Source organism: Ixodes scapularis, unplaced genomic scaffold (genome assembly GCF_016920785.2).
Source record: "Ixodes scapularis isolate PalLabHiFi unplaced genomic scaffold, ASM1692078v2 PGA_scaffold7__128_contigs__length_106722199, whole genome shotgun sequence".
NCBI classification, from domain to species: domain Eukaryota; kingdom Metazoa; phylum Arthropoda; class Arachnida; order Ixodida; family Ixodidae; genus Ixodes; species Ixodes scapularis.
This window is the reverse complement of record NW_024609882.1, coordinates 49,806,504-49,831,682: the sequence shown is the minus strand read 5'-3', so window position 1 is coordinate 49,831,682 and position 25,179 is coordinate 49,806,504. Positions and strand designations below refer to the sequence as shown.

General features: G+C 45.6%; 1 protein-coding gene across 1 annotated transcript in view; it reads left to right on the top strand.

The window, feature by feature from the left end:
* Positions 1-25,179, top strand: part of LOC115324113 (Down syndrome cell adhesion molecule homolog) — a 198,498-nt gene that overhangs the window by 131,654 nt on the left and 41,665 nt on the right. Inside the window, exon 11 of the mRNA XM_042286225.1 lies at positions 19,958-20,131. Coding sequence (XP_042142159.1) covers positions 19,958-20,131 — 174 coding nt within the window. The remainder of the gene's footprint in view (positions 1-19,957; positions 20,132-25,179) is intronic.

Genomic DNA, 25,179 nt, shown 5'->3' with positions numbered 1-25,179 from the left:
CACAGGCCAACCTTTGAAAAATGCTAATGCATTTTTCAAAGGTTGGCCCCCTTCATATTTCTGTATATATGCAATAACCCCCTTCATATTTCTGTTTTTTGCTTTTTCTTTTTTTGCTTTCTTCATTTATTTCTGCCTCTTCTTAACCTCATTACGGGGTCAGTATCAGCGTTTCCCAAAACCCATGCTAACGCATTCCCTGAGAATACACCAATAAACCTTCTCTCAAGTTTGTTTCACTCGTTTCTTTTACTGTGCCTGTAAGAGTACGTCGACGCCCCTTGAATGGGATTGTCCGTATTACTAGTGGAAAGATCCTCATTCATACCACTCGTGGAAGGAACCGCATTCATATCACTCGTGGAGGGAACCTCATCCGTCGTTTTAGCTACACACGCGCATCATAGCCTACGCACCGCTACTACGGAAACCCATAGAAAAGAACATTCGGCGATGACAGAACGGCAACAGAGCACGCCCGCTTCCACCGCGCCGCGGCGCCTCCTCCTCTCTGGTTCCGCGACGACTGTGCGACTCTTCTTTGACGAAAACGAAAACGCTCTTTTTGAGGACAAACTCGGCGGTGTCTGTCAGTTTCTCTGCGTCGTGTAGACGGGGAGAGGGAGAGGGTGACGCGTGTTAACGACAGCGCTTCGGACTAATGAGCGTCGCACATGACACCCTCTCCCCCTCCTTCACCCTCTCTCCCCTGCGCTTACAGACTGACAGACGCCACCGGGTTTTCGCCAAAACGAGTGATCTAATATTAACGCAGTAGAAGTATATTTTTACACTCGCTGGGAGCTTAAGAAACGCAGGGCGTGGCTGGTCCCGATCATCGTACTGTCTCTATGCAGCCTATATGAAATAGCAATATTAATCGATAATAACCCAGCAGAAGGAGTCACGGGGTAAGAAGCGTGGACGTGTCTCAAATTGCCAGCTTCTATAACTGCAATTTGTGAAAATCCTCTTACGTTCCTGAACCAGGGGATCCCCAAGGACGATGAAAAAGATTAAATGAAACAACGTTTTCTTTTAAGCGCTAATGAGTGATTTGCGCCTGTCACAAAATATCACCATCTATCATGCTTATGAGAAATGGTAACTGGGCTTATTCAAACACCGCGAACGTTACACAGACGCAGGAAAGAGGTGTATGGTACGAGCGCGGACTAACAACTGAGGGTTTTGTTCGTGATAATTCCCGAAAAAACATTCTTAAACACACGACTCTATAATCTTAATGGAATGGCACCTGCGCATCACAGAATTGGGTGCTATCAGTTACACAATTCTAAACGCGATCTTTCCCGATAAAAAAATGGCCTCACTGTATATCAAAGAACCCTAGCTGACTTACGCAGGTTGTACCCTCCTTTTTTTATTATGTCAGCCTCTACAATATAGCGAGCATTTGGTCCCAGTGTTTACACAACAGGACGGTACTTTCTAGTCAGAATGTACACCAGCAGCCTCGGCAGTGCAGTGCCCAATGTGAGCACGCGTATCCCGTTAACGAATCACGCTGCTCCCTCAGGCGAATTTTCAGACATCTCCCCGTTTGCCCGTTGCCCGTTTGCCCGTCCGTTCAAAGTTAAACCATCTATTATCGCGCCCAAAAAAGTGTAAATAGACAAAACTAGGTATAGTCACCTACAGCCCCCCCCCCCCCTTGGTCGTGCCAAGTCCCCAGCAAATTATAGTTGCCTACAGACCCCCCCCCCCCCCCTGGTCGCGTCAAGCCCCCAGCAAATTATAGTGCTCCCGCAGACATCTCCCCGTTTGCCCGTTGCCCGTTGCCCGCTGTCCGTTTGCCCGTTTGTTCAAAGGTTAAATCGTCTATTATAACGCCCCTCAAAAAGTGTAAATAGACAAAACTAGGTATAGTCACCTAAAGCCCCTTCTGGTCGTTTCAAGTCTCCAGCAAATTATTATCACTCGCGTTCTAGTGAGTTGGTGGCATTAGCCCAGACGAATGCCGGAGAGGGTATCAATGAAAGAAGCATGAACGAAATAAACCACGTCCGGCGCTTCTTTAGCTGTTAGTTACTATACTCCAGAGCCTAGAATAGTAGGCTCGCCCGTAATTTTATAAAGGCTATTGCAACAAGCCCTTAAAGACACACGTCGTACTCCTTCGCCGTGTCGAGAAACGTTATGCGCTGAGAAGCCGAAAAAGAAGAGGAGGCGAGAGGGCACTGGGACGTCAGAACCTAAAGCCAGCCGCCTTTGTCGGTCTCCACAACCACTCGTCGAACCCGTTCGGACGTGAACTCCAAACGCCGGACGCCGGCGTTGCGCGTCATAAGGCGTTCGACGAGTGCAGTGGACACAACGGCTGTTACCTTTAGGTCTGCCCACTAATCACTCGAACCGGACCTTGGCGTTCTCACGTCCCAGACCACTCAAGTTTCCTGCTGTCCCTCAGTTTTAGGAGTAAAGAATTTTTATTGGGCGCTTAAAAGCAGACAAAAAATCTTGAGATCAGTTGGATTGCTCCAAGTTTTGTATACGTTTCACGCAACCTTCATTGCTACGTCAGTGCTTTTAACGTGCGTATACGTCCGGCTGTTTAGCATTTAGGTTCAATTTTATGCCGGCCGTGACGAATTTTTTGTATCTGTATTTGCGACAGACTTCTGTCGCGTTTTCTTTCTCTGCAAGTGACCTCGTGCAATCTTTTCTGACGGGACATTAAGATTTAAATTTATTGTTTTCGCCTTCTCGCGTGGTGATGAGTTCTTTCTAATTTACCCCCGCTTCTGGTCTAAAATTGGCACCCCCCTTTCAAACGGCAATTTTCACGGTAAATTTGGAATAAATGGTGTTTTTTGTAACTACAGATGTGGAAAAAAAGCCGTGAAATCTACAATATAGAGGTCTGCTTAAACGGATACTGAACCAAACATGTTAGTGTCCGTAATAACTGGCCCACGATATTTCCACGAGCCAGCAGCCGCCGGCGTGCTCGAGCAGAGACAACGAAATTGACGTCATAGTCTTCCATTGACGCTTAAGGTGAAAGCGAATTGTATGCGCTCTGGACATAAAAGGAAACCAATACAGGATTTTCATCTTCACAAGTGAAGGCTAATAGCTGTTGGAACAATTCATCGCCTACGTTTTACACCACACCCCACTCTGGGGATGAAAAACCTGCATTTATTCTCCTTTTCGCCGGATCCCACAAATTTCACTCTCATCTTGAAGGGGCGGTGTTACGATATTAAATCTGAATGTTTCTTAACTTTACTCAAATTTACGTGCACGAGTGGGACCCATGTATACTCGCACGCGACCATATTTGCAAAAGGCACCTCTTAGTTGCGGCCTAAGTTCAGTTTCTCCGTCGCAAAACTTAATGACGTAGCGTAGGTGTCGCAGTGTCGGCATAATTCATCAGTGACGATACTTCTATGCTGCTCATAGATTGAACCCTAGCACTGCGTGAGCACTCGATTTGGGCTTGTGATAATCAATAGGTCCACAAGCATTCGGGTAGTGGCTCGTGTCCAATCGCCACAATGACGGCAATAGCCAAACTTTAGCCATGTCTCGAACTCAGCGCGTGTCCTGTGCTTCGCCAAACTCAGCGGGTGTCTACGATCAATATTGGCGGTGTATAATCGTCTCTAAATCACGTGACCGTTTGTTCTGGCCACAACCAACTCTATTTTACTTACGACCACTTCACCCGCGAGTGGCACTGCGCCCGTTTTCGTTGAGCCCTGCTTTGCAGTCCTCGCTATAGATGGCGGTGCATCTCAGCAGCTCCTTCGCTGTTCGCGGCTGTTGAATGCTCTTTGGAGGCCCTTTATAGACATCGTATGCTGCGTTCTCTTCCGGGTTTGGCTTCGTTTTACCAAGTTGTGTGTTGCTTTAATACTGTTAAAAGACGGGCATCCTCCGACCACGGCACTTGTTTTAAGTTGTGGGGCTCTTTATGGAGATCCCTCTACAAATAATCGCCGCCCGATTGGTATGCGCTCCGCCCGTCATCCGGGGAGTGACACAACACAACGAGAAGACAGCGAATGGGCTTACTGTACCTCCCGGTTGCCCGTCGTCGAGAGTCGGAATTCCAGGCACGCCGACCCTTGTTGTCACCCGTCGAGAAGAGCTTACTGTAGGAGTCCGTGTCCAGGCCTGTGGATCGCCTTTCCCACGCCAGCGCTGCGTTGGCTTGCTCTCCCGGGCTGTCAATGCCCGAGTCTCGCTGCGGAACCACCCCGAGATCATCGTGGCCTAGGCCAGATGGCCAGGGCTCGCCGTTTCCACCAATCTTGCTCCTGACCCTGCTGGTGGACCGCTCCGGGGTTCGCCATGGGCCAGGCCTGGCTCCGACGTTATTGCCCAGCTCCAGCCTCGCTCAGCACGCACTGTCTCGCGCAGGCTTGTGTCTTCTCCGCCGACCGCCTGTCACGTGCCCCCTGCCTCGTCTTTTACCCTCGGCTCCCACTAAGTATATCTTGTGCTGGGGAGAAATGTTGACCGTTGTTTCCTTACTGTCCAAATAATATAGGCGTGACGGAACGCTCGTTCTCTCGTTGGGAGCGGACGGCAGTGTATCAGAGCTTGTGGTTATATAATCCAAATGTTATAAATATTTCGTGCACATTTTGAACTCGGAAATTGCGGCTAGCGGACTCCGCACATGCATGGATGTGAGGCGTCGGCTTCCGGGAACGCGCCCCAATCATCATTGGAAATGTCAGAAAATCGCTTATACCTTAAAAATCAGAAAACGGCGAGTCGAGAAGCTGCGGCATCTGGTTCCAGTCGCTAGCGCGTATTTTATGTCCTCGATGGGAATTTCGGCAGAGTTCTATTTCCATCCTCGTGCGTTTCGTAGCTGTGTCTGTCTTCCGTCGGGTTCATCATGAATCTGAAGAATGCTTCATATGTTGCATCTAGTGTACACCTCCAAAGTAGCCAGTCATGCTGTACAGCTGTAATAAATACTTTGTCCCTTCCCCCCCCCCCCCCCCACCGAAACGAACGCATGACCAGTTCATCAGCTGAGTTCATTAGTCTAAGTAAACCAGACATCCTTAGGAAGCCACAGAGTGATACGTTTTGAAGTCATTCACAGTTTTTATTACAAATCACCTGTTCGAGGTGTCTGGGCAGAGAACGCTCATGCACTACGAGTGCTGGCTGACATGGGCCTCTCGCTTCAAAGTCTGCCTTTGTCTCTGGTCAGTCCACAGAAGGTGATCATGGGTTTTTATTGAAGAATCTCAAGAACACTGATTTAATAAGATGTGGACTCAACAATCTTAGAGACGTGATTTATTGTTTTTTTTTTCATCCACCACTTACAGGCTGTTCTTGAGATGAGCAGAGTGCCATCGAACTTTTTACAAAGGTGTTAATGCGCGGCAGGGCGAATGAAAGCAAACCGTCTTCTTGACGCTGCTACTTACATATGGCACCACATGATACAAAAACTGAAATATTCGTAGAGATTAACACTTTAAAGCAAACTGAGAAGATCCGTGCGTGTGTGGTACCACGCACCAATAGCAGCGTTAACCTGACGCTTTGTTTCCGTTTTTCTCCCGCACATTTATTCATTCATTTGACTGTCACGTGGCCAGTGTGGCGAGGAAACTGGGCGGAGAGGGGGACACGTTTGCAGAAGGTGAATGCTTTTAAGTGTTGACTCCTTGCAGTCTGAAGCCTTATTGCTGAAGCCTCATAAGCCTCCCCGCCTGTCTTCGCCACCGACGTAAAGGGACCGTGAAGTGCGCACTAACCTATGCGGGTAGGAAATAAGAGAGTGGAGATGGGACCGAGCAGGCACGAGAGAGAGCCGAGCTCTGACTAAAATGATCAGTGGGGACACGCAAAGGTAGCAGCCTGTGTCTCTCTCTTCGAACGCCTCCAAACGCAAACGCCGAAAGCTGGACGTCAGCTTTCGTCATTCGAACGCGTTCGAAGAGTGAGTATAGATAGAGAAAGGCAGCTAGCTTTGCGTCTACTCGCTGATCATTCCAGTCATGCTTGGCCCTCTGGGGTGCCCGCGCACTCTCGCCGCCTCCTCTCTCTTTCTCTCTGCACTTAACCCAATTGACTTTTACACCACTTTAGAGGCTCAACAATGGAAAGATGGTCATTCCCTTGTGACCGCCTCAGCAATTACGCAGGTTATAGGCCTCCTGGTTTGTTCTCGTCAATATTTATTATAATTTATCGTTCATTAAAGTTCAAAGGACGTAACTCCAAGTAAAAAGCATTGATACATAAAAGAAGCATTTCTTTTTGTCGCTGAATTGACCTCGCTAAATCTGTGTGAAGCTAGTGTAAGGTCGCATCGCGACATAGCACCGCATCACCCTTTTCTACGCTCTTTTCACACTCTTTAAAAGTGAAGGATGTTGAATGAACCCGCACTGTATTTTGCGATTAAAAGGGTGCCTTACTCGTAGCTAAAGCGCTAAAGGGGTGCAGCCATTGCGTACCTCAGAGACACCTATCTTTGCACACTTTGGAGTATAAAATTGTTTAGTATCTACGTATATATAATTCTGAAACACAAAGTTCCGACATACCGACTGTCGGCACGTGTCCTCCAAACCACCTGGCGACCCTCCTTCAAATTCAAACCAGAGAGACCGTTAGATTCATTTTTTTAATCCCATGTTTAAGTTTATTTGTTCGTCACTTCTCTCACCCTCTCGTCTCTATTCGTCATTCGAGCGCATTCGACGTTGAAAGCTGTGACAACCTTTCAATTTCACCCTAAGACGCTTGGATACTGACGCAAAATGCAAACAGGTTTAACATTAAAAGCACATCAAGCTGGAGCCGGATCGTTTGAGATACAATCGAGCTAGAATATAAAGAAAAAAGAAAGTATTGGGAAACTATAAACAACAAAACATTTACGTTTTATCGAGCTTCGCTTGGTGACACCACGCAACTTTGAGGACCCTGCCATTACGCAGGAAAGTGGGAGTGTCGCGTGGCGCTTCTGAAAAATTTTCGGTTCTAGTGAAAGAGAGTAGGAGGGGAAAAGGGGGGGGGGGGGTGAGAGAATCAGTCAAAGCTTCGCTGCAATGCCGATGGCACGAACGAAGGCATAAAATCAAGAACGGTGGAGTAGGGGAGGTCGGAAGACAGGAGGCACGCTGCGAAAAGGCGGCCCCATCTTGGCAGCAGCGAGAAATAAGGGGTGCAACCTTCGAGCCATCGATTTGTCCTTAAGATATGCGCATATAAATCACTGTTTCCTACCCTACCCTCTCCTCAGCGGCTTTGCTTTCACTTGCTTCCTTCTCCGCCTCTATATTCGTGGGTCCGTTTTTGTAGCTGAGTGTTTGACACCAGCGAAAATCATTTTTATATGTCCTTTATCAATATCGTTCGTTGCTGAGAGGTGGCATTGTCGATATGTCGGTAGGAATCAGCATAAAAAAGAAAAAGAGAAGGATGGTTTGCCGGCAATCTGTCCCACCGGGTACTCAGGATTTAATATTTTCATAAGCGGGAAGGAGAGCAAACGAATCGACGAATATTCAGCGATTCCACAAAATGCTTCCTCCAAGCGTGTCCAATTGCTTGAGCTTTTTGTCAATTTTACTCCCTTGGCGTTATCGTTTTTTCCCTGTTTTGCCAAGGAAGCAGCTGTGTAGCTTTGAGAGGAATTTTTTCTTTCATTACCTTAGAACAGTTAGCTGCAATTTAAATATTGCTGCAAATTTTAGCGTTTCGTTAATAATTTTAACCGGCAACTTGCAGTGGTGCTAACCCAATGGTCTTTAGACCATTGGGTTAGCTTTACTGCAAACCAGTGAAACCGCGGTATGAAAGAGTAATGCATCGTTTTATGGCGCACCAGTACCGTATTTAACAAACATTTGATATTGCATTTTTTTTTGTGTAAAACAAAGTGTCTCGCAAACTTATGGATATCCTATTTCCGAATGGAAATATGTCGAAGTCCTTTAAGATGTTTTAACAGGCCTTGGACTTTCGTTTTTCGTGTAATATTCCCAGCAGGGTCATTCCATGACAAAGAAGACGCGGGCATGTTCTTATGTCTGGGATGTCTATAAAAATTAATTTGGATAACGAAGCCTTTTAACTCAAAGAAATGTTTTTTTTATATATCACGTTTTATATCTCTAGAATTTGTATAACAACCATGTGGTTAAGAAAAGCAATGTAAAAAAAAAAGTTTCTTACAGAACAAACCTAGGTGGGTGCTTAATTACTTAACAACATGCCCTATCTTACACTGAAAAACAAAGAGATGGGAGCTCGAAAAAGAAGAGATTTGCGAGAATACTTTATTACTTTATTTTGTTTAGTCAACCTGAATTTAGGTGTTAGCTACAATACTTCATTTTGTTTGTTCTCTTGAGACTAATGCTTTAATTGCTTGTACTAAATTTTCAAAGCCTCTTTTGTTGCGTTTTAATTGAATGACAAAATCTCCAAGTTTAGTAAGAAACGGCCATATTGAGAGGCATAAAATGCAATGTGGGCAGCGGTGCCCGGAACTTACGAAATAGGCAAAAGTTAAATTGACCTCACTGTTCAACATATGACACAAATCAGAAAAGAAACTTTTTTTCTTGCTGAGAACTTGTTTTTTTAAAGGTGAGCCTCCCTGACCGTTGCTCCAAGCGCCCGCTTCGTAGGCGACGCATGCCGGCGTTCGCCAGCCAAGTGTAAACGGTGTGACATGCCGGCGGTAGGTCGGCAGTTACCTGGACTGAAGCAGAGTAAATTAAGACGCAAGTATGATCACGCGACACAAACAGGATACGTATGAGTGGCGTATCCAAGGGAGGGGGTGCGGGCGCTTATTGGCCTACAGCCCCCTCCTCGAAATCCCAGTCGACCCTATATAATACACATACACTTTAACCCATCCCCCCCCACTTCGCACCCCAAATCCGTGACATCCAAATGACCTCCCCCCCCCCCCCCCCCCCCTCCGACCCCCCGAAAAATTCCGGGCTACGCCACTGATACGAATGCATGGAAGTCATGATTACGTCCACTTCAACTGAATGAAACGCGTTTTCAGCAGCGTTGAAGGCCTCACGCCGGCGACTCCCACGGCTGACGCTTCCCTTGAGAAAGCCGCCGTGCGTCGCCTACGAGGAGGCGCTTAAAAACTAATCAAAGAAGCTCATAAAAAAAAAAAAAATCTTTAGCGATATTGAAAAGAACTTTTTTAAACTTTTTGTAAGTGGAACAGATGAATTAACTTAAACTTTTGGCTATTTCGATAGTTCCGGGCACCGCTGCTCACGCTCATTTTGTGGCTCTCAATATGACCGTTTCTGCATAAACTGGGGATTTATTCATTTAATTAAAACGCAACAAAACGAGGCTTTGAAAATTTAATACAAGCTATTCAATTATTGGTCTGAAGCGCTTAAGCGCAGAGCTAAAACAATTTGTTGGTATCACTCCAATCCAAGTTGACTAAAAATAAGGAAATATGAGGAAGTTTCTTCCTTTTGGAATCAAAATGGCTTCTTTCAATAGTTGTATTTTGATATAAGATAGGGCATATTATGCAAATTCCAGAAATTTCAAGCATTATATCAGAAAAAAATAACACAAACAATTATATTTTTAGCTTAGAGCTTTTTATTCAAATAATTTTTTTTTTATATATATCTAAAACATAAACATATTGCCGTGTCCTCTTTGGCATAGAATGGCCCCAGTCTTCTAGGCAATGTCAACTGAAATACCTTTATACAAGAAATACATAAAGCCAAAGCCCGGAAGAAGAAAAATGCATTAGATGTAGCATAAGTTTAACCATTTTCAGGGTAATAGTAGTCATAATATTTGGCATTCTTCAGGATAGTCGCGGCCGGCGGCGACGCGCCTATACACTCCGTGCGGCGCGACTGGCGCGGCGCCGCGCGGCCGGTACCGAAAGTAGGCAGCGAGAACCCCAGAGAAAACGAAACCGAAACCACGCCGCGTACGTTAGTACGTATTGAAGTCGGAGTGGTGCGGTTGCGCTGGGTTCACAGCATGAAGTGCTGCCTGTGCTGCGTCATTAAGTGCTTCAATAGTTATGCGTCGTATCTCGTGGAGACAAAGTTTCACAGTTTTTCACCTCGCCGATGTTTTGTGGGACAGCGACAACGAAGGACCCGTGCCGTACGACGCGAGAAATTTGGTCTCCCGATCATGTCTGCCACTGTGTCAGCACGGCTGACATATTCTACACTGCCGCTTTGCGCTCTGCGTTTGTTTTCGTACCAGTAACGCCTACATGTGTCAGCGCCGATGGGACGAACCCACACTCGCAGGTATGCAGTTTCAATTTTGTTGGAGGAATGCCCTCCAAAGAAGTTTCGTCCCCATCGTACGTGTCGATGATATTTCCGGGCAAGTATGGCACGCAATCTGTACTTCATGAAGAAAGATTCGAAAGGTAAATAAAGTGAAAAATATAAATCTAAAGAAAACAACAATGCAACTCGGAATCACTGGAGAATCGACGTTTGAGTATGGAAGTTTATGTGGTGTGCTTTCTTTCTTGACCAGCCTCCTTTTGGATGTGGAAACGCTGACACCCCGAGTTCTGTAGACAACATTTTTTTTTCTCGGCTTTAGAGCCACCTATCGCAAAGTGGTTCGAACTGGAAGTACCGTCCACTGGTCCCTTCCTACCTGTAAAGTGTGCACCTCCCACGATGAGTGGTATTATCTCTCAGTCTTTGACGGTCAAAGCCAGTTCCCATTTAGTTACGCCGCCCAAACCAAATTTCCACCTAATTTCGCTATGCCAACTCTTTTTGTTATCATAAGTGTTGTGCCAAGTGACGGTCATGTCAAAGTACCTGTGCGCCGAAAATCAGCACCTGGCACAACAGGTTATTGCACAACAGCTGACCGCAAAAGCCCTTGGCGGCCAAACCGTGCGTTGGCCGACAACTTTCTTTTCTCGGCTTTGGAACCACCTTTCGTAAAGTTGTTTCAATTGGAAGTACAGTCCACTAGTCCTTTCCTACCTCTAAAGTCTCCACCTCCCCTGACCAGTGGTATTCTCTTGACAGCATTTTCATGATCAAAACCGGTTCTCATTGAGTTACGCCGCCCAAACCAAATTTTCACCTGGTTTCCCTATGCCACCTTTTTTTTAATAATAAGTGCTGTGTCATGTTACTGTCAAGTCCAAGCACCTGTGTGCCCAAATCTGCGCTTTGCACAGCCCGCTATAACACAACATTTTGGGTCCAATATTGGATATCCCGTACAGCTTTATTTCTTTATTCTTTAGAAACATAACTTTCACACCTGCTGTCTTAAAGAAACTTGGCTCTCTTCGTTCACAAACTTAGTGAACCTCTCACTCGCCTCCAAATATCATCGTTCCAGCAGTCCTAGGTTTACAGCGACGAGCGAAATAAATTTCCCACTCAGAGCAATTAAGGTGGCGGCTGTCTTGTTTTTCGGAAAATTACTCCAACTCCTTTTTTGGCCGCAACTAGAGAAATTACCCCTAATTACGACTCAAACTCAATATATAAGAGGTGGAGAACAGCTAAATGCCCTTCTGCCTCAGCACTCATGCAACGTCACCCTCAACTTATCGGCTCAAAAAGCCAGTTTCGTCCGTGCGCGCTTCTGCCGCCACAGTTTGGCATGCGAAAAGGCGCCGCAGGCTGCTGAACGCGCCCCACAGTTGAACGCCAGCTCTTCCGCTAGCGGCGCTGCGCGCGTTTTTCAAAGCGCCCCCTATAGTTCCCGCACGGAGTGTATAGTGAAATGGTACCTTCCACATTTCCTCAGGAAATAAACTGTTCTTTTTGTTGTTAAAATGTCCTTAATAGAGCTTTTGCAATCGCGCACGCATGCTGTCGGCACGAGTCTGCGATTGCGAACAGCATGCGCGCGTGATTGCTAAGCGTATCAGTAAAATGTTCCCGCTAAATTTAGCGGAAAGATGATCTATCTGCTAATTTCAGTGTAAAAATTTATCCGCTAAATATAGCGAAAAACTTTTCATGTTAAATTTAGTAGGCAAGATTTTCTGATATATTTAGCCGGGAAATTTCCCGCTAAATTTAGCGTGTTAAGTTTCCCCGTCAAATTTAGCGGGGAAGTTGACGTAACGTGACGTAAGCACCAATTCAGTTTCTTCGTGAAATTTGGCGGGGAAAATAACGTCACGACTTCGTGTCGTCACCCATGAACAAATGCAGCGGCAGGGGGCGAGGAGCACTCTAGGAGGAGGAGGGAAGGAGGTGGAAGAGAAGAAGAGGTGGAGAGAAGAATACGAAGGAGGAGGAGGGGCGTACCCTCCCCTGCGTACCCTCCTTTCCTCCTCAAGAGCTGCGCTCTAGCTTCGCATTAGAGATTTGTAAACGTCTTTCATCTTTTTTTTGTTGTTGTTGTGACCCGAGCCTTCCACTGATCTACATGTATAACATAGCGCGCTACACCGGACTGCATAAGATGAAGGCAACAATGGGAGCGATATCTGAGGAGAAAAGAGGGCGCATAGGAGACGATTTTTGTATGGGGATTCAGAGACACGGAAGAGCAGCCGTGACAAGAGTGGCCAGGCTCTGTGGCGACAGTATTTGGCGGTCCTGAAAGGGCCTTTTTCAGGGCATTAAAATTAATAAACCGTACACTTGACGGGAAGCGTTAAGTTCGTTTCGTAGACTGTTGTCACATCAGTACTAGGCGGTGCCCTACGGTTCTACTTCGGACGGAACAAGGGCTTCGACGAGTCCTCCTAGGCGCCAAGTGCAGAGGTAAATCCTGGTCTCGTACTCTGACAATGCCGCAGCTCGCAGCACGTTCGTGATGACAGCGAACGCTGCTTCGATGCGTTCTTTAAGGCGTCGAGTGTGTGGATGTGGCGCTTGTTCACCTGCGCCTTCACAAACCCCCAAACTAAAAGTCGCACATTGTGAGGTCTGGCGATCGGGCGGCCACGTCATGTTCGGCGATCCCCGGCCCATTTAGCCTCCTTGGAAGATGGTGTCCAGCCAGTGCCTTACGATTGTCGTCCGGTGGGGTGGCGCTCCATATTGCATAAAAAAGCATAAGTCCGGCTGCATGTCTAGCGCTTCAAACTCGGGAAGAAACTCCTCTATCACCTGCGGGTAGGTGTCTCCAGGTCGTTGCCGTCGAAGAAAGAGAGGAAAACGACGCCCGATACCGCACGAGACTGTTACTTTCGGCGACTGCACAGCCCTCTCGAACGTCCAGTGGGGATGCGTCAAACTCCAATAATGGCAATTCATGGTGTTGACCCGCCCGTCCAGGTGAAATGTCGGTTCGTCACTATACAGTAAAAAGGGCAGATGTGATGGATCTTGTGCAATCCTGAAGAGCTCGTCCGGCCAAAGTCGAGTCGCTTCTCGTAGTCATCAGTTAACAACTCATGAATCAGACCAGGCTTGTACGAGCCTATTTCACGGATAGATTTGCGCACTGTCTGCGCACTGCGTCCTTGGGTGAACGAACAGACGTGCGGCACATCGCAAAGACCAATGGGGGTCTGCCTCAAAGGCACCGACGATGGTGAAGCGGCGATCGTCGTTTTGAAGAGGAACGTGGAAGACGTGCGTTTCGTTCTTGAGGCTAATTTATTCTCCAAATTGACGGGCCGACATTCAGATCGCCAACTTGGAAGGGGCCACGGTTCGGCCGGAGACGTTGCGAATGCGATAGAAGCGAGGCCGAAAACGAAAAGTTTACAACTCATTATATATACAAAATGAAGACGAAGATATAACGGAGAGCAAAGGAGTATGTACACAGTAAAAGGGGAAATAATACACACACGCTTAAGCACATCTGCAGTTCCAAGAAATGGAGCTGTTCGGAGCAGGCCTTACAGTTTGAGTTCGTTGCGTCGACGAACCGAAGCGACTTGCCCAAGGCAGCGAAGGCATCTGTCTCCTAGGCGTCTGAAGGGGAGTGTGGAACTCTCGCCGCGACACCTTGTGCACAGCAAGGGCCGGGTGCGTCCTGGAGCGTAGCCTTGGACCCCATCCGCCGCTTCCTCCCGGTCTCAGTCTTCGATTATTCCTGCGTCGCCATCCTTTTTTTTCTTCTTCCCCTCCTAAAATTGTTGTATCACGTGGCATCATCTTCTTCCTTCTTGCCCCTTCAACTTCATTTTATGTCATTTCTTAGAATCATGACAGAAGGTAGCCGTAAGCCGAACTCCGAAGAACTTACGCTTGACGTTTTTTTTAAAGCTCCCCAGTGCGGTGTACCATATATTAAGCGCTGACTCTGTTGCTTGAGCGTTAACCGCCGCATAAGAAAAACCAGGTGGTAATAAAATAAAAGTGGACATAAACAATCATTGCAGGTGCGCGTAGATGACTGCCGGCGTTCATAAAATAGAAGCAGACGACCTCTGCTCCGGTATTTGTCGGGATGCCTTAAAAAAAAAAAATAGGCCGAGTGACTACAATTTTAGATGCTTTATTTAGTTTTGTTTCCTTCTATTGCCAACCGACCAAATTGGGCACAAGATACGGTAGTTTGGTCAGTTATTCTAACTTTGCCGCCAGTCGTTCGGAGTAGACAAGCAAGAAAGCGTAGAGAGCCTCGAAGGCAAGTGGCACCATCTGTGAAATACGGTCGCGAACAGCGGCATTCTTCACGGCTTCTCACGGACTGCGTCCCCTCATAGACGAAAACTGTTTTACACTTCCAACTTTTTATTCCAGTAATGGTAAGTGTTGAAACTTCCCCTCCTGAATAATGAAAATGACTGCAAGGTCAACGTCAAAACCGGCCGCGAAATCTTGGAACGATAGAAAGGGCGAGCTCTCAAGTTAAAATAACTGTACAATTTTTTCGTGGCGGTCGTCATGTTTATTTATGACGTAGCCGAGTAAAAAAAAAAAAAAAAACAGAAAATCACTGTGGCCGATTAAAAGGCGTAGAATTCAAAGGGTGTGTACCAATAGTTATACTTTTTTCTTGGCTGTAATTTCGTATTGTAGTTATGGCGTTAAGCTATTTACTTTCGATTTTGCGCTAAACTCCTCTACGTTATATTTCAATGTAGCACCTGTCACGGAAAAAAGGCTATATATGCTTGCGTAGCAGGGTATCGTAACAGTCTTAAATATTGAACTCTATGTGTTGCGGGAGAAGCGACTTCCGATCCTTCAGAGAAGCCACCAGGTGCTACGACATGAGGCGGCGGTTCACCGCACATGCGCTGTCTTGCGCCTGCTGAGTCCCCTGGAAGCGCAAGCGCGTTGCGTCCTTGGTTTCTCGTGTTGTCGTCTTGTACAAGTCCACTTTGAAAGAGAACATGCGTTTTAAAACGAACGCATTTACACATGTCTAGGTGGCACACAGAGTGTCCGATTGTTCAAGATGCTACCACTTAATCAGACTTAGTTAAATTTTTTATTTTTTTTTATTTATAAAATACTGCAGATGGTTTTTCCCCATCCAAGCAGGAAAGGGTTACATACGGTTTCAAACAGAGCAGTCAGAACAGTCAACATTTGGGTCATGCACACAATCGGTTACATAAGGTTTCGAACACAACAGTCAAAACAGTCAATATTTGGGGCATGCACACAATCGGAGGGCAGTGAATTCCAGTCGTTAATCGTACGTACAAAAAAGGAGTATTTAAACGTGTTATTTTTAGGAGCATATGGTCTCACATTTTTTGCGTGATTCAATCTTGCAGAGCGCTGGGGAGGTGGCAAAAGGTATAAGGTTTTGTCCAGGCCGGACTCATTATTGTAGACTTTATAAAAAAAAACCCAGCCTAGCAATCTTCCGCCTAGACTCGAGCGATTCGAGTCCGCAATTACGTATCATGTCCGACACTGATGATAGGCGCCTAAAATTGGAAGAAATAAATCGTGCACTGAGGAGCTGGATTCTCTCGACTTTTCCAATATCTTTTATTAAGTACGGGTCCCACACAATGGACGCGTATTCTAGCACTGGCCGAATCAAACTTTTATATGCCGAAAGTTTTACCGACGAGTCACATGGTCCCAGCTTCCGTCTTAAGTAACACAACTTTTTGTAAGCCTTTGCGGTTGTACTATCTATATGGGTTTCCCAATTTAATTTTGAATTAAGATGTAGGCCCAGATACTTTACCTCGTTTACAGTTTTTATGCATTTGTCTTTAACGTGGTATGCAAAGCTAAGAGGGTATTTCTTGTGCGTTACTGTGAGAGCGCACGTTTTAGAGTAATTAATAACCATTCGCCACCTCTCACACCATTCGGCAATTTTGCAAAAGTTTTCGTTAAGCGATACTTGATCGCACGTGTTTCTGACAGTTCTATAAACAACGCAGTCGTCAGCAAACATTTTCACGGTCACACTTGTATCAGTGTTGTCGGCTATGTCCTTGACATAAACTAAAAATAAGAGAGGTCCTAAGACCGACCCCTGTGGAACGCCAGATAGCACGTCAAGATGTACTGATTGACATCCGTTGATTTCAACAAATTGTACCCTATTTTTTAAGTAAGCAGCGATCCATGTCACAAGGCGAGGAGCAATGCCAACCTGTTGCAATTTTATTAGTAGTAGGTGATGCGGTACCCTGTCAAAGGCCTTGGATAGGTCTAAAACTATTGCATCAATTTGTTCTCTGTTATTAATCGCATGGCCGAAATCGTGTACTACTGAGAGCAGTTGAGTAGTAGTAGACAATCTTTTTCTGAACCCGTGCTGAAAGTTGGCTAATATGTTATGGCTATCTAGAAAAAAACTTATGTGACTGGCGATGACGTGTTCTAGCAATTTACAGCAGGTGCTAATTAATGATATCGGTCTGTAATTTTCAGCAAGCAGTTTGCTCCCATCCTTATGTACGGGTACAACTTTTCCACAAAGCCAGTCAGGTGGAAGACATCCCTGATCCAAAGAGGTTTTGAAAATGACATATAAATATTGTGAAATCATCTCTGCGTAACGTTTCAAAAGAGCATTTGGGATGCCATCAGGACCACATGATTTTTTTACATCTAGGTTTAAAAGTAGATGACGTATACCGTGGATGTTCAAGTCTATATCTCGCATTATTGGGAAAAGAGGTACTGAGTCAATAGTTTCTTCAGAAGTGCATCTTGAACTAAAAACACCATGAAAGGTGCTGTTAAACTCGTTCGCAATTTGGTAGGAGTCATTAACAGCATTTCCATCCACATGAAGCTGTTCAATAGATTTCTTGTTGCCCGACAGGTACCCCCAAAACTTTTGAGGCGCTTCTTTCATAAAGTTTACTAACGTTGTTCCAAAAAAATGATCACGCGCCGTCTTTATTTTTTGTTTCAACGTCTCTGTGAGGGAAGATATGACATCAGCATTTTTACGATTTCCTCTCCGTTTCCTAGATAATGTCCTTTTAAGATGTATTATCTCTCTTGTTATCCAGGGGTTCTGATGTTTCTTTTTTACTATTTTTGGTACATATTTATGAAGGCACTTTCCAGTAATATGTTTAAAGGCATTCCATAATGTTGTAATGTCACCCTCCGTCTCAAAGTCGCTGAAGTTCAAATCAAGAGTATCAATAATAGCTTCGTCATCTGCAGCAGCGAAGTTAAAGACAAGTTTACCATCGTGACTCTTTTTTACTGGGCAAAAATTAGTCGTAAGGAAAACAAGCTTGTGGTCAGAAATTCCATCGTAAACCTTAACCTCAGTGTCCTCTGGAAAGTTTCCAACAAAAATTAGGTCCAGTGTGTTATTGCTATTTTGGGAGATACGAGTACCTTCAGTAACAAGCTGACTTAGATTAAAATTGAGCATTAATTCGAGTAGCAAGTGGCAGCTTTTTTCTTCAGTTGAGCCAGGCTGGAAAGTCGACCAGTTAATTGACGGTAGATTAAAATCACCCGCCAGTATGATTTTTTGAATGGGTTTGTATATTTGTTTCATGTGAAGTTGAATATTCTCTAGAAATGACTCGGGAGAAGATGGGGGCCTATAGACAACACCTACGAGAGTCGAAAACCCATAATAGTCGATTTGAAACCATACACTTTCATTGTCGGTTATTTCGCTTAAGATGACGCATGAGATTTCCTTTTTTACTATCAAGGCAACTCCCCCTCCTCGAGAGCCACGATCACGTCTGATTATTTTGTGAGTGGGGGGAGTAACTTCGGCATCAAGTATATCTGCTGATAACCATGTTTCCGTGATTGCAATTATCTGCGGATTATATGTAAGTATAATTTCTTCGAGCTGGTGGACTTTATTGACGATACTTCTGGCATTTAGTAGTACAAAACGTAACTGTTTCGATTCAAGTCAGTCGACGTCATTCCGTCGCTCCTGAGAGCGGATGCACTTCAGGCAGTCATTCTGCTCGTCCCATTCATATAGGTCGTCATCAACCCGTAGTTTATCATAGTCCAGCACTACCTTACGTCCTCTGGCTTTGAAGTCCCCAGATTTGGACCAAAGTTTGCTTCTTTTGGCAAGTGTACCCTTACAAAAGTCGTGGTTGATTGAGATTGTAGTTCCTTTTAATTTATTACAATTTTTTAGTACTTTCAGTTTTTCGTTATAGTCAAAGAAGTTTATTATCACAGGCCGCGGTTTGTCTGGTTGTTTTTTTCCTATCCTGTGGACTCTTTCCACCGAGCTAACAGTTACTCCAAGCTTCTGTCCTATTAAGTCCTGGATTATTTGGCTTCTTAATGCTTCGGTGTTTTCACGGTCGGGCTCAGGAAACCCGAAAATGACAAGGTTGCGGCGTCTACTCCTATTCTCTAAGTCGTCGAGGCGCTTTTGTTGGAGCTGGAGGTCATTTCTAAAGGATGTGACTTCCCCCTGCAATACAAGAATCTCTCCCTTGTGCTCCTGTAAAGCTGTCATAACTTCGTTCATCCTAGCGTTCACTGTTGATTCTAGCTTTTCCTGGGAAGCCGCCAGGTTAACAATTCGCGTTTTAAGGTCGTTCTGCGAAGTAAGCATGGCGTTCATCATCACTTTCAGTTCCTCTATCCCTTGAGGCCCAGGGTTTTGCTCGACATCTCCAGATAGAAGGATCAAAATGACACTCCATGCATCCACAATAAGACACTCAATTGTGGCCGGGCACGGCAGGACAACAATACATCTATAATTGCTTCGAAAGCAAGAAGCATGTTTGTCACAAACCTGAACAAAGAAGATAGACGGGCTTAGCGTTGTTGCCATTGCGGTCCCGCCGTGCCCTCTGAGGAATTCCATGGCGCGATCCTCTTTATATGCCTCCACTGGCGGCGCCGTCTTCAAACCGTGATGTGTTGGTGACGTTTCATGGTGCGCTCCGGGGTGTGCGCAGTTGATGCTCACTGCCGGCGGGTTCAAGATGCTGACTTCATTCTTGGGTGGGGTCGGCACGTGGTGAGTCAGAACACACAGCGTGACCTGAACAAAGAAGATAGACGGGCTTAGCGTTGTTGCCATTGCGGTCCCGCCGTGCCCTCCGAATTTCGTGAACGCAATGCGAATATAATGTCCCGCCCCAAAGCCGGCGCTTTAAAAGACCGCTTTTCCTGAAGCACTGTAGTCAAATATGGCTCTCATGACCCTTCCTCCGCCAATAAGGAGTTGGTTGCTAAAGGAAAACGTAGGCGATACTCTGGCTCCTCCATTTGTTTTTACTAAGTCGGACAGGGACACGAATCCACAATTGCGGTTTTGAGAAGCGCCCTGTGTGTTAAAGCCCGCGATTGTTGTCATGTGGTCGTGTGTCATAGCGAGGCGTTTAGCTTCGTATTTTATCGCCGCACCTCCCCTAGCGCTGTGTGTGTTGTCTCACGTTTTTCTCCCCTCTTTACGGCGGCCACGTGGGATGTCCTGGTGCTGAACTTTCAGGCTTTCCCCAAGTAGAGGTGGCTGTGTTAATGCATGTGGATATTTCTTCTCATTAGACCATATCCAATGTGGCTTAACTGCGTAACATACGATCGCTCAAAACATTGATCATATTTCATGCTCCCCCAAGGTTGGGAGCCGGGACCCTACCGAGCCATGGTGAGCAGTTCCCGGGTGCACATCCTCGTGAACGGTTCGCTGAGCGTTCGGAGCATTGAGACAAGGGACGCTGGCCTGTACCTCTGCGAGGCGTCCAACGGCGTCGGAGCCGAACTCTCCAAGGTGGTCCGAATCACCGTCAGAAGTGAGCGCCAAAGAAACATTGCCATTTTTTTCTAGCTGTTGGTTGCAGAGTAGTGTCAGCCTTAAATTATTTATTCAACCCAGTTTGTTTATAAAGGTATAAAAAAGAGTTGCAACGATTTTTGTTTAAATGATTCTCGCTTTACACAACCTTACATGCAGAAAGATTAATCAGGTGTACTTGCAAGCGACTTGTTTGAACAAGAAGCTTCTTTGGCGCTGTGCATTTTCAAGACTAATAGCGGCCTTCTTTGCGTTTCCTTCGCGAAACTCGATGATGTAATCTTGAGTACCGCAGTGTTGACATATTCATGAGAGTACCACATAGTGACGCAAGTCAAAGATTGGACAGGAGCACTACGCGTGAAGTCTCTTGGTCTCTAGGCAAATCAACGCCTCTGAAAACTTTCACGTCGCGAATATAAAGCTTATCGCATGTCCGCGCTTTAATGCCCCGTGTAACAATTTCAGTGCTTTGCTTAAATAATTTGAGAGTAGGTGTCTCGACCTTGCTGAAGTAAAGAACAAGATACCGCTCTTGCCTGCATGTCCTAGTTTTTATTTTTAAAATAGACAAAGATTCAGGTTTTCAGCACTTCTCAACTCTTTCCCCATCTTCCGTGTCACGTGAGCTATGCAGTCAATGGGGGACGCGCGGGGTCAGGTGAAGCTCTCTTTCAGAGCCATCAGTGAGCAGCGAGAACTCACCCGCTCGCGACCACGTAATCACGTGCTTGCGCAGCCTGATCAACAGGGTGAAAGGAGGAAAGTCTCATTTGGGTCCGGCCATCCCCGTCCGGCTCTGCCCCCGTCCCTCTCAGGCTTCTGGCGGCTGTTTGCGGTAGGAGATAAAGCTGACGGTTTTGTTGACCTCGGACAGATGGCGTCACTAAAACTTCGTATAAGAAAACTTTTATCGGTGATACTAAGTTTTTGACACATTTATATATATATATGTTGGATCGACAAGATTTATATAAAAATTACCCTTTATCGAGCAGATATTTGCGCAAATTCCTATATTTGTACAAGTCCCCCATTGATGTCATACCGCTTGGTCCTCATGGCCGCCACTCGCGGCTGCAGGTCGGAAAATATTCTAATTTTTCCTCGCGATTACGTGGCGGAATCGCAACATTTTGAAGGAAGGAGATGTGTTTCCTGTCCGTTGTCACAAGATAAACAATGTCAAAAGTAGAAGATGCGAATTCTTTCAACGTTAAAATCGTTGCGCAGCTCCTTTGAGCAACCCGAGCGAATGGCTATGATTGGTGTGGGTAGATAATGTGATCAATTTTCTGGATGTTGGGGTAAACTCTGCTCGTTTTATTTGTTTTTGTCCTGACTGCAGCTTCGTTGAGGAAAACAAAGCGGTTTCATGCTTTGTATGTAAGGAATAATAAGGATAATTTCTGCCGGGTATTTGCTCATATTACAAAGGAAAAGTATATTGTGCGGTCCGTTTAAAGGCCCTTTACAGCTATAAGTAATCTTTGTAGGTTGCGAGACTGGCAGCTATAAATATAGGGCTATTCTTCACCGACATTCCAAACAGAGGTGTTGTCGTGTGCACGAAGCGGAGGTGTGATAATCGCAGGGGGGTCAGTGGTCCCATAATTTGTGCCTCTGAAGCGCAGCCTAATCAGTGTGCTAAACGCTGCGCCACCTTGCACTCCTTACTTTGAAAAGAAGAGAATGCTAAAAAATGGTCGTTAAGCATTTTAGCACACTCCGCAGCGGTATTGTTCAGCCGTAAATAGGAGCACGAATAACTATATGTTTAGGCTGTGCGCCTGCTCCATTTTATTTAAAACAGATTTTAAAATAACTTCCCTTCTTTTTGTCATTGTTGCGCTGCTGCTAGCTTAAAAAATGTACAATGATAATAGGGACGCGTGAAGAGTGGAACCGGTCTTAGCTGCTAGTTGAAACAAGTGATCGCGACCTTCCCTTCTAGAGTCAGATACAAGTTCACAACGCAGCAGAAGCTCCTTGCTATCAAAAATAAACCTGCACCCCTGACGAGTTATAAGACCCCTCTCAGCCCTTCAAGCCCCTTCATCCTTTCAAATTCTTCAGGTCTTCAGCCTTTCGGACCCCCACATCACTTCACTTTTTTGTTGCCCAAATGACAGCACCATAAACAAAACGCAGTTTAAAAAGTTACTGAAACTATTTCATGTTAAGTTTTTTTTGTGAATGTTGTAACTCAAGCTTACGATAAGAACCAACGTGTATTATAACCCGAGCGTAAGTATCTTTAAACAAAAGGGGTCATACACGATAGGAACACCCGAGTTCTTTGTCGCAAAAAATATATTTCTAGGGACTCACAATGCCGCTGGGTACGCTCCTGAGAGGTGCGGTAGTTCAACAAATAAAACTGAGTAGGCGCACCACACGCACTCATACAAACTATCAGTAGCATGCTTTGAAACATCCAAGGCCACGAACCTAACATCCGCCACCATTCACAAAATTTTGTGCACGACCATTGTATCGTCCCTAGTGCCGTCGTGGTGGCTCTCCGGCGCCTTCTTCGCTCGCTGGATGAGCATTTGAAGCCAGATGGACGAACATTCTCTTTTGTCTGGACACTGAAGTGCTCTAGAAGATAGGTCCATGGACGGAACAAGAAGCCAACGCTGAGTGTAGGCTCGTTACGGCCGCCTGATACAAATCGGCCAACCGGCTTCCCCGAGGCGTAAATCTTGAAATTTCCCGTGATCTCTCCCACAGACCAGTAAAAGGTCATCTTGATAAGTCACGTGCTTTCCCACGAAAGAGTTGGATGGGCACCACAGGCCTCTAAAAATTATGGTAGGTCTATTACAGCCCTTAGATATTCGTGAAGGATACGTCACGCCCATTCGAAAAACATCGACGGGCATCTCAAACCCCTGAAATATATTTGGAGTATGCGTTCAGGCCTTTCAGAAATCCTGGTGGGTCGTTAGCTGCAGCCACCCTTCCTCTGCAATGCTTAAATAGTGCGCTACCGAAGCGCACGTCGCAGTACGTCTCTGGATATTGCGGCATGATGCTCAACCGCATGAAGCACAATAGAGGCAGGGCACTTCATTTTATTAGGCGCAGCAGCGTAGTGCTCCACCCTCGGGAGCTTTACGCCGATCCAGTGTCTTTTTTTTTTTACTTTACCACACGTCACCTACCTTGTAGTTGCTACAGCATTTTGTGGTTGTTTCACGAAGCGATACGACGCCGTGGCTGGTACAAAGTTTCGCTCACTTCGCACATTCTTGTAACCGACTATAGGCGCTCATTATGCTACAGGGCTGTAGATAGCCGTTATTGATAGCTTTTTGTATTGCTTGGATCCATGGTCAGGCCATCAACATCGGCCAGAGGAACCACACTAAATCGTAAGGTTCGAACAGTTATAGCGCTTGCAGAACTTCTTAGTCAACCCAAGTTTTTGGGGAGTATGGTCTTAGCCGACTGTATGTAGAAAAGTTAGCTCAAAAAACGCCGCCCGAGGCGAGCGACTGTCAACAATATCAGACAAACGTACTACGACTTCCAACGTTGGATACACGCATGTTGACAACAGTTGATCTTGCTACCTTCCGGCTTTCGACAAAAGAGGTTCTTTTTGCCGCCGGTATGACGGGCGCCTGATCTAAGGATGGCCCCTCCGGTGGCATTGTTGTCGTTCTCGAGTGCTCCACTTTTATGTTCGTATTTAGTAGGCGCGTTGTAATTATTTTATTACTAAAACACGTGGGCATAAAGACTTTCAAAAATTGGACGAAGACAGGAACTTGTGCGACTCTTTTACACTATTTCCTACAACCGAGGAATTTTTTTTACACATATACTGCATGCATACAAGGAGCGCTCATAAAGTTCTCAGACTGCTTCTGTAGCGTGAAAAAAGAGAGAAGGACTGTGATGCGTGCGCTGCACTCGAGGATAGGGACCTTTCTGCGTAGTTATGCATAAATAGCGTTATTTTATGAATTGTTTGGAACTGCACTACGTGATGTTTTTTGTGTCCAATTGAACGAGCAGAACGGCGATTTCAACATATACTGCAAACAAGAGCGCCAGCGATTAGGAGTTCTGTGTGAAATTCGCCAGATCTATAACACTGATATTCGAAATTATTCAGCAGGCTTATGCCAAAAATCAGTGAATTCCGCGAAGTGTTTTAGTGACACTCGCGTTTCAAGAAAGACAGAACATGAATGGAAGAGAAAGCCGGGTCGGAGAAAATCACCCTATATTTCTTCGACTTCCACTGATGTTCAGTCGTTCTTGAAGCGTGAGTGCAAACCAAAACACTTCGTACAATTCACTTGTCTTTGACATAAGACTTCAGAATGGTTTTAGTTGTCGAGTTCGACGCAAAATTGATGTTTGTTCTCGCTTTGAAAATCGCCAATAGTCGTGCAGGTGGTCACAGAAACGCGTCTAGTGCAGCCCCAAATGTTCACAAAACGACGCCTTTTGACATGATTAGACACGGAGGTACCTTTCCTCGACTGCTGTGTGCACTTCACTATGACTACCTTTCTTTTTACGCTACAAAATGGGTATCGGTACGTTTTGATCTCATCTTATGCTATCTTGGAAAGTATATTCGCGATTTTCTACAGTAAATATTTTCTTCAAAAACCACTGTCGAACTATCGTTTTAAGCAGAAATTTGTGTGCCTTTTTTAGATATATGATTTGCGCACCTCTTGCAACATTGAAACAGGTATCTGGGAGACCCATGCCCTTTCGTCACTCATACATATCTAGGGTCTTTAGACTGCACGCAGTTGAATACATTACGAAACAATTCTTGCCGAACGGAAAGCACAAAGCCGCCATTGCGATGTAATCCGTCAAAGGCTCCAATTTAATTTTGGTAAGGGCTATTTCAAATGCGCTTTAGAGAGCGGTATGTAGACTTGACTATTAACGCCGACAGGAGGGGGCTTTGTGTAGAAATAATAACTTTGCATTATATTGTTAATTCTATTTTTGCTCCCATATGGTATAGGATAAGTGGTACGACAATACCTTTTCTCATATTATTAG